The 10425-nt window shown below is 47.9% G+C and overlaps 1 protein-coding gene across 1 annotated transcript; it reads right to left on the bottom strand.

Moving 5' to 3' along the window:
- Positions 1 to 873: 873 nt before the first annotated feature.
- Positions 874 to 9728, bottom strand: LOC311165791 (voltage-dependent calcium channel gamma-7 subunit-like; the record flags this gene model as incomplete). Its single annotated transcript, XM_084227294.1, has 4 exons — positions 874 to 1143; positions 4412 to 4557; positions 8267 to 8407; positions 9642 to 9728. Coding segments are annotated over 4 exons (644 nt in total), but the record flags the coding sequence as incomplete, so codon positions are not given.
- Positions 9729 to 10425: the final 697 nt, after the last annotated feature.

Below are 10425 nucleotides of genomic sequence, written 5' to 3'. Positions count from 1 at the left end.
CGCCCCCCAGGCACTCCCAGGCGCCCCCAGGTGTGCCCAGGTGTATCCCAGGTGTGCCCAGGTGTGTCCCCAAGCCCTCCCAGGTGCCCCCAGGTGTGTCCCCAAGCCCTTGTCACACCCCCAGCTCTATTCCCACGCCCCCCAGGCACTCCCAGGCGCCCCCAGGTGCGCCCAGGTGTGTCCCTAAGCCCTCCCAGGTGTGCCCAGGTGTGTCCCCAAGCCCTTGTTACAACCCCAGCTGCATTCCCAAACCCCCCAGGCACTCCCAGGCGCCCCCAGGCGCCCCCAGGCAGTCCCAGGTGTGCCCAGGTGTGTCCCCAAGCCCTCCCAGGTGTGTCCCCAAGCCCTTGTCACGCCCCCAGCTCTATTCCCACACCTCCAGGCACTCCCAGGTGTGCCCAGGTGTGTCCCCAAGCCCTTGTCACGCCCCCAGCTCTATTCCCATGCCCTCCAGGTGCCCCCAGGCACTCCCAGGTGTGCCCAGGTGCCCCCAAGCCCCCCCAGGTGTGCCCAGGTGTGTCCCCAAGCCCTCCCAGGTGTGCCTGGGCACTCCCAGGTGTGCCCAGGTGCGCCCAGGTGTGTCCCCAAGCCCTTGTCACGCCCCCAGCTCTATTCCCACGCCCCCCAGGCACTCCCAGGCGCCCCCAGGTGTGCCCAGGCGTGCCCAGGTGTGTCCCTAAGCCCTCCCAGGTGTGCCCAGGTGTGCCCAGGTATGCCCAGGTGTGCCCAGGTGTGTCCCCAAGCCCTCCCAGGTGTGTCCCCAAGCCCTTGTCACGCCCCCAGCTCTATTCCCACGCCCCCCAGGCACTCCCAGGCGCCCCCAGGCACTCCCAGGTGTGCCCAGGTGTGCCCCCAGGTGTGCCCAGGTGCGCCCTAGCAGGGCGAGGTGGACAGGTGCGGGTGCGGGGGGGGTCTCTGGGGGTACTTGATGGCCGGGGGGTAGTTCTGGGTCATCTGGATGGAGACGTCCGAGGAGGCGTCCGAGGGGCTGCGGGCGCGGGGCCACGCCCGCGGCTGCAGGAACTGCCCCGACAGCCCCGAGCAGGTGCTGAGGCGCGGCCGCAGCAGGTGGGGCGGGGCCCGGCACAGCTCCTCCTCCGCGTAGCGCTTGGTGAACAGGTACACCGACATCACTCCCGCGCCCTGGGGAGAGAGGGGACATACCTGAGTGACACCTGAGTGACACACCTGAGTGACAGGTGACACACCTGAGTGACTCCTGTCACACCTGAGTGACACCTGAGTGACAGGTGTGACACCTGAGTGACTCCTGTCACACCTGAGTGACACCTGAGTGACACCTGAGTGACAGGTGATACACCTGAGTGACACCTGAGTGACAGGTGATACACCTGAGTGACACCTGAGTGACAGGTGACACACCTGAGTGACACCTGAGTGACACCTGAGTGACAGGTGACACACCTGAGTGACACCTGAGTGACACCTGAGTGACAGGTGACACACCTGAGTGACAGGTGACACACCTGAGTGACACCTGAGTGACACCTGAGTGACAGGTGACACACCTGAGTGACAGGTGACACACCTGAGTAACAGGTGACACACCTGAGTGTCCCCTGAGTAACAGGTGACACACCTGAGTGACAGGTGACACACCTGAGTAACAGGTGACACACCTGAGTGACAGGTGACACACCTGAGTGTCCCCTGAGTAACAGGTGACACACCTGAGTGACAGGTGACACACCTGAGTGACACCTGAGTGACAGGTGACACACCTGACTGACACCTGAGTGACAGGTGACACACCTGAGTGACAGGTGACACACCTGAGTGACTCCTGTCACACCTGAGTGACAGGTGACACACCTGAGTGACAGGTGACACACCTGAGTGACTCCTGAGTGACAGGTGACACACCTGAGTGACTCCTGAGTGACACCTGAGTGACTCCTGAGTGACAGGTGATACACCTGAGTGACACCTGAGTGACACCTGAGTGACAGGTGATACACCTCAGTACACCGACATCACTCCCGCGCCCTGGGGAGAGAGGGGACACACCTGAGTGACACCTGAGTGACAGGTGACACACCTGAGTGACACCTGAGTGACAGCTCTGTCCCACCTGAGTGAAAGGTGACACACCTGAGTGACAAGTGACACACCTGAGTGACCCCTGAGTGACAGCTCTGTCACACCTGAGTGACACCTGAGTGACACCTGAGTGACAGCTCTGTCACACCTGAGTGACAGGTGACACACCTGAGTGACTCCTGAGTGACAGGTGACACACCTGAGTGACAGCTGAGTGTCCCGTGACTGACAGGTGACACACCTGAGTGACAGCAGTCACACCTGAGTGTCATCTGAGTGACAGGTGACACACCTGAGTGACAGATAACACATCTGAGTGATTCCTGTCACACCCGAGTGTCCCCTGAGTGACAGCTCTGTCACACCTGAGTGAAAGGTGACACACCTGAGTGACAGGTGACACACCTGAGTGACTCCTGTCACACCTGAGTGACACCTGAGTGACAGGTGATACACCTCAGTACACCGACATCACTCCCGCGTCCTGCGGGGAGAGACACACCTGAGTGACAGGTGACACACCTGAGTGACACCTGAGTGACTCCTGAGTGACACCTGAGTGACAGGTGACACACCTGAGTGACTCCTGACGCACCTGAGTAACACCTGAGTGACAGGTGACACACCTGAGTGACACCTGAGTGACAGGTGACACACCTGAGTGACAACTGACTCCTATCACACCTGAGTGACACGTGAGTGACACCTGTCACACCTGAGTGTCCCCTGAATGACACCTGTCACACCTGAGTGACACCTGTCACACCTGAATGACTCCTGCCACACCTGAGTGACACCTGTCACACATTGCTTTCTATGGAGGGGGCGTGGCTTAGCTGCTCTTGATTTCTATGGAGGAGGCGTGGCTTGGCTCTCATTACATTCTATGGAGTGGGTGTGGCTTATCCTCCACAGGTTTCGGGGGGGGCGTGGCTTATCATTGAATGCTACGGAGTGGGCGTGGCTTAGCTCCAATTGATTTCTATGGAGTGGGCGTGGCTTATCCCACATTGATTTCTATGGAGGAGGCGTGGCTTAGCTCCCATTGATTTCTATGGATTGGGCGTGGCATCACCCTTCCTCAATGGGCGTGGTTATTCAAATGATGCTGCGTGGGCGTGGTTTCTCTTAAAGGGGCCGCGTCCTTGGGAGGAGGCGAAGGGGGAGGGGCTCCCGATGGAATCTCGAGCTAAATTTGGGAATTTTTCACCCAAAATCCCAAATTTTTTCCCCCTAAACTTTCCGACTTTGGAAAACCCCGAATACTTTGGGAAAACCTGAATATTTCCACTTTTTTGGGGTGTAAAAATTCCATTTTTCCCCATAAAATCCCATTTTTTGATGTAAAATCTCCAATTTTTCCACCCCAAATCCCAATTTTTCCCTAAAACCCCAAAAATTCTTGACAAAACCTGATTTTTCCCAAATTCTTTTGGGTATAAAATTCCCATTTCCCCCATAAAAATGACCTTCTATTTTTGGCATCAAAATCTCATTTTTTGACATAAAACCCCCATTTTTCCACCTAAAATTCCCATTTTTCCTCCCAAAATTCCCAAATTTTTCTCCCTAAAATCCCTGATTTGTAAAACACCGAACACTCATGGAAAACCCGATTTCCCCCCCTTTTTTTCTGTGTAAAATTCACATTTTTTCCCGTAAAAATCCCATTTTTTCACCTAAAAATTCCATTTTTTCACCTAAAAATTTCATTTTTTCGCCTAAAAATCCCATTTTTTCCCCCAAAAATCAAAATTTTGGGTTTTTTTTTGGGACTGACCTCTTTGAGGAGGAAGGAGGAGGCGGCGAAGGCGAAGCTCCAGCCGTAGCGGTACTGGAAGTACTGCTCGGAGCCGCACCCCAAAGTCCCTTTTTTCACCCCAAAATCCCAATTTCTTCACCCAAAATTCCCATTTTTTCCTCCCAAAAATCCCAGATATTTTTCCCTCAAATCCCTGATTTGTAAAACCCGGAACACTCATGGAAAACCCGATTTCCCCCCTCTTTTTCCGTGTAAAATTCACATTTTTTAACGTAAAAATCCCTTTTTTTAACGTAGAAACTCCATTTTTTCACCTAGAAACTCCATTTTTTCACCAAAAATTCCCAATTTTCCTCCCAAAAATCTCAATTTCTTTTCCCTCAAATCCCTGATTTGTAAAACCCGGAACACTCATGGAAAACCCGATTTCCCCCACTCTTTTTCCATGTAAAATTCACATTTTTCGCCGTAAAAATCCCATTTTTTCACCTAAAAATTTCATTTTTTCGCCTAGAAACTCCATTTTTTCGCCTAAAAATCCCATTTTTTCCCCCAAAAATCAAAATTTTGGGTTTTTTTGGGACTGACCTCTTTGAGGAGGAAGGAGGAGGCGGCGAAGGCGAAGCTCCAGCCGTAGCGGTACTGGAAGTACTGCTCGGAGCCGCCGGGCCGGTTCATCACCTCGTCGTTGATGCTGGAGATGTAGAGAACCAGCCCCACCACCAGGGACAGCCCTGGGCACAGGGAAATTCCAGAACGTTCCGCGGAACCGCCCGGAACGCCCGGAGATCCGGGGGGGAAAAGGGAAAAAAAAGGGGGAAAAAATTGGGGGGGAATGGGGGAAAAATGGGGGGGAAATTGGGGGGAAATGGGGAAAAATGTGGGATGGAAGGGGGAGAAACGAGTTGGAGGAGGGGTTTGGGGGGAAATCTGGGAAAATTCTGGAAAATTCGGGGAAAATTGGGAAAATTCTGGGAAATTCTGGAAAATTCTGGAAAATTTGGGGGAGAAATGGGGAAAAAATGGCAAAAAATGGGGGGGAAATGGGGAAAAAATGGGGGGAAAATGGGGAAAAATGTGGGATGGAAGGGGGAGAATTGGGAGTTTGAGGAGGGGTTTGGGGGAAATTTGGGAAATTTTGGAAAATTCTGGAAAATTTGGGAAATTCCTAAAAATTCCGGGAAATTTTGGGGAGAAATGGGGGGGAAATGGGGAGAAAATGTGGGATGGAAGGGGTTTGGGGGGAAATTTGGGAAATTTTGGGAAATTTGGGGGAATTTGGGGAAATTTGGGGGAATTTAAGGAAAATTTGGGGGAGAAATGGGGAGGAAATGGGAAAAAATGGGGGGAAAATGGGGAAAAAATGGGGGGGAAATTGGGGATTTAGGGGGGAGAAATGAGTTTGAGGAAGGGGTTTGGGGGAAATTTGGGAAAAATCCAGGAAATTCTGGAAAATACTGGGAAATTCTGGAAAAATTGGGAAAATTCTCGAAAATTTGGGGCAGAAATGGGGAAAAATGGCAAAAAAATGGGGGGGAAATGGGCAAAAAACAGGAGGGGAAATGGGGAGAAAATTGGGGATTGAAGAGGGAGAAATGAGAGTTTGGGGAGGGGTTTGGGGGAAATTTGGGAAATTTTGGGAAATTCTGGAAAATTCTGGAAAATTCTGGAAAATTTAGGGGGATTTGGGGGCAGAAATGGGGAAAAGATGACAAAAAATGGGGGGGAAATGGGGAAAAATTGGGATTGAAGGGAGAGAAATGAGAGTTTGGGGAGGGGTTTGGGGGAAATTTGGGAAATTTTGGGAAATTCTGGAAAATTTGGGAAATTCCTAAAAATTCCGGGAAATTTTGGGGAGAAATGGGGGGGAAATGGGGAGAAAATTTGGGATGGAAGGGGGAGAAATGGGAGTTTGAGGAGGGGTTTGGGGGGAAATTTGGGAAATTTTGGGAAATTTGGGGGAATTTGGGGAAATTTGGGGGAATTTAAGGAAAATTTGGGGGAGAAATGGGGAGGAAATGGGAAAAAATGGGGGGAAAATGGGGAAAAAATGGGGGGGAAATTGGGGATTTAGGGGGGAGAAATGAGTTTGAGGAGGGGTTTGGGGGGAAATTTGGGAAAATCCGGGAAATTTTGGGGAATTTGGGGAAATTTGGGGGAAATTCTGGAAAATTCTGGGAAATTCTAGAAAATTCGGGGGGATTTGGGAACAGAAATGGGGAAAAATGGCAAAAAATTGGGGGAATTGGGGAAAAAAATGGGGATTGAAGAGGGAGAAATGAGAGTTTGAGGAGGGGTTTGGGGGAAATTTGGGAAATTTTGGGAAATTTGGGGGAATTTGGGGAAATTTGGGGGAATTTAAGGAAAATTTGGGGGAGAAATGGGGAGGAAATGGGAAAAATGGGGGGAAAATGGGGAAAAAATGGGGGGGAAATTGGGGATTTAGGGGGGAGAAATGAGTTTGAGGAGGGGTTTGGGGGGAAATTCTGGAAAATTCCAGGAAATTCTGGAAAAATTGGGAAAATTCTCGAAAATTTGGGGGAGAAATGGGGAGGAAATGGGAAAAAAGGGGGGGAAAATGGGGAAAAATCTGGGATTGAAGAGGGAGAAATGGGAGTTTGAGGAGGGGTTTGGGGGAAATTTGGGAAATTTTGGAAAATTCTGGAAAATTCTGGAAAATTCTGGAAAATTTAGGGGGATTTGGGGGCAGAAATGGGGAAAAGATGTCAAAAAATGGGGGGGAAATGGGGGAAAAAATGGGGATTGAAGAGGGAGAAATGAGAGTTTGGGGAGGGGTTTGGGGGGAAATTTGGGAAATTCTGGGAAATTTTGGGGAATTCCGGGAAATTCTGGGAAATTCCAGGAAAATTGGGGGGGGAAATGACAAAAAACCAGGGGGAAAATGCAAAAAATGGGGAAAAATGGAAAAAAATGGGGAAAAAATTGGGGATTGAAGAGGGAGAAATGAGAGTTTGAGGAGGGGTTTGGGGGGAAATTTGGAAAAATTCCTGGAAATTCTGGAAAATTTGGGAAAATTTGGGAAAATTCTGGAAAATTCTGGAAAATTCTAGAAAATTCGGGGGGATTTGGGAACAGAAATGGGGAAAAATGGCAAAAAATTGGGGGAAATGGGGGAAAAATGGGGATTGAAGAGGGAGAAATGAGAGTTTGAGGAGGGGTTTGGGGGATTTGGGAAAATTCCTGGAAATTCTGGAAAATTCTGTGAAAATTCTGGAAAATTTGGGGAAATTCCTAAAAATTCTGGGAAATTTTGGGGAGAAATGGGGGGGAAATGGGCAAAAAACGGAGGGGAAATGGGGAGAAAATTGGGGATTGAAGGGGGAGAAATGAGAGTTTGAGGAGGGGCTTGGGGGGAAATTTGGGAAATTTTGGGAAATTCTGGAAAATTTGGGGAAATTCCTAAAAATTCCGGGAAATTTTGGGGAGAAATGGGGGGAAATGGGGAAAAATGTGGGATGGAAGGGGGAGAAATGAGAGTTTGAGGAGGGGTTTGGGGGGAAATTTGGGAAATTTTGGGAAATTTGGGGGAATTTGGGGAAATTTGGGGGAATTTAAGGAAAATTTGGGGGAGAAATGGGGAGGAAATGGGAAAAATGGGGGGAAAATGGGGAAAAAATGGGGGGGAAATTGGGGATTTAGGGGGGAGAAATGAGTTTGAGGAGGGGTTTGGGGGGAAATTCTGGAAAATTCCAGGAAATTCTGGAAAAATTGGGAAAATTCTCGAAAATTTGGGGGAGAAATGGGGAGGAAATGGGAAAAAAGGGGGGAAAATGGGGAAAAATCTGGGATTGAAGAGGGAGAAATGGGAGTTTGAGGAGGGGTTTGGGGGAAATTTGGGAAATTTTGGAAAAATTCCGGGAAATGTGGGAAAATTCTGGGAATTTTGGGGTGATTTGAGCCAATTTTGGGGCTCCCATTCTAAAGAAGACAAGAGGGTGGAACGGGGTTGAATTTGGAGCAGATTTTTGGGGACAAATCCGATTTTTTGGGAGTTTTCTGATTTTGAAGGATCCTGGGGACTCTCTGGATCCATTTTGGGATGATTTGAGCCAATTTTTGGGTGATTTGGGCCAATTTTGGGGGGATTTGGGTCCATTTTGGAGCCCCCACTCTAAAAAGGACAACGATGTCCCAGGGGTGGAACGAAGGATCCGGGGCCGATTTTGGTGCAGATTTTTGGGGGAAAATCCGATTTTTTGGGGGTTTTCTGATTTTGAAGGATCCTGGGGACTCTCTGGATCCATTTTGGGCTGATTTGAGACAATTTTGGGCTGATTTGAGCCAATTTTGGGGCCCCCACTCTCAAGAGAACAACAAAGACCCCGGGGTGGAACGAAGGATCCGGGGCTGATTTTGGTGCAGATTTTTGGGGACAAATCCGAATTTTTTGGGGTTTTTCTGATTCTGGGGGGTCTCCCTCACCCGAGAGGATGAAGAAGATGCCCGAGACGAAGGCCAGGAGGGTCCTCTGGGGCCGGATGTGCCCCACGTTGCTGATGACGAAGGCGGTGAAGACCAGGAAGAGGCTGACCATGGGGAAGGGCGTGGCCGTCCTCACCGTCTCTGGGGGGGGGTCAAAAAACATCGGGAAACGCCCAAAATCCACCCCAAATCCACCCAAAATTCAGCCCAAATCCAGCCCAAGAGCCTTGGGAACCTCCCCAAAAACATCCAGATTTTTCAGAGTGAAAAAATCCCAAAAAATGCCAAAAATCTCTCCCAAATCCTCCCCAAATCTTCCCCAAATCCAGCCCAAAATCAACCCCAAATCCTCCCCAAATTCCCTCAAATCTTCCCCAAATCCACCCAAATTCACCCCAAATTCAGCCTGAGAGTTTCGGGAACCTCCCCCCAAAAATCCGGATTTTTCAGAGTGAAAAAATCCCAAAAAACGCCAAAAATCTTCCCCAAATCCTCCCCAAATCTTCCCTAAATCCAGCCCAAATTCAGCCCAAAATCTCCCCCAAATTCACCCCAAATTCACCCAAAATCCACCCAAAATCCAGCCCAAATCCAGCCTGAGAGTTTCGGGAAACTCCCCCAAAAAATCCAGATTTTTCAGAGTGAAAAAAATCCCAAAAAACGCCAAAAATCTCCCCCAAATCCTCCCCAAATTCCCTCAAATCTTCCCCAGATTCGCCCAAAAATCAGCCCCAGATCAACCCCAAATTCACCCAAATTCACCCAAAATCCAGCCCAAATCCAGGCTGAGAGTCTCAGGAACCTCCCCAAAAAAATCCAGATTTTTCAGAGTGAAAAAATCCCCAAATTCCCCCAAAATTCCCCCAAAATGCCCTAAAAATTCCTCCAAAATTTCCCCAAAAATTCAAAATATTTCCCAAAATTCCCCCCAAAATTCCCCAAAAATTCCCCCCAAAATTCCCCCAAAATTCCCCCCAAAATTCAAAATTCCCCCAAATTCCCCTAAAAATTCCTCCAAAATTCCCCCCAAAATTCAAAATATTCCCCCAAATTCCCCCAAAATTCCCCAAAAAATCCCCAAAAATTCCTCCAAAATTCCCCCAAAAATTCAAAATATTTCCCAAAATTCCCCCCAAAATTCCCAAAAAATTCCCCCCAAAATTCCCCAAAAATTCCCAAAAAATTCCCCCCAAATTCCCTAAAAATTCCTCCAAAATTCCCCCCAAAAATTCAAAATATTTCCCAAAATTCCCCCCAAAAATCCCCAAAAATCCCCCAAAAATCCCCAAAAATCCCCCAAAAATCCCCAAAAAATCCCCAAAAATCCCCAAAATTCCCAAATTCCCGGAATTCCGGAATTTTCCCCGCTGCTCACTGAGGATGTTCTCGGTGTTCTCGGTGACCAAGTTCAGCTCCGGCTCCAGGAAATACTCGGAGGCCACGCAGCGCCCCTTCTCCCGCCCTGGGAAATTAGCATAAATTAGCATAAATTAGCATAAATTAGCATGAAAATAACATGGATTAGCCTCCCAGGAAAATGATCCGAAAATTATCCCAAAATCAGCACCGGAATTATTCCAAAAATATTTCAAAATTATTCCAAATAATCCCAAAATTAATCCCAAAATTAATCCCAAAATTTATTCCGAAATTATCCCAAAAATAACCTGAAATTGACCCAAAATTATCCTAAAATTTTCCTGAAATTTCCTGAAATTAACCCAAATTAACCCAAAATTATCCCGAAATTGATCCAAAATTATCCAAAAATTATCCTAAAAACATTCCAAAAATATCCTAAAATTTACCTGGAATTATCCCAAAATTATCTCAAAATTTTCCTAAAATTATCCCAAAATTATCCAAAAATTATCCCAAAATTGCACAAAAATTTACCCAAAATTATCCCCAAAATTAACCCCAAATGATCCCAAAATTATCCTAAAATTAACCTGGAATTATCCCAAAATTATCTCAAAATTTTCCTAAAATTATCCCAAAATTAACCCAAAATTTTCCTGAAATTTCCTGAAATTAACCCAAAAATAACCTAAAATTATCCCCAGAATTGATCCAAAATTATCCGGAAATTTCCAGAAATTATCCCCAAAATAATCCCAAAATTTCCTAAAAATATCCCCAAATTAACCCAGAATTAA

This window comes from Fringilla coelebs (assembly GCF_963513975.1).
Source record: "Fringilla coelebs genome assembly, contig: SCAFFOLD_471, whole genome shotgun sequence".
NCBI classification, from domain to species: Eukaryota; Metazoa; Chordata; class Aves; order Passeriformes; family Fringillidae; genus Fringilla; species Fringilla coelebs.
Note: the sequence above shows the minus strand (reverse complement) of the source record. Positions and strands in the feature narration are given on the sequence as shown.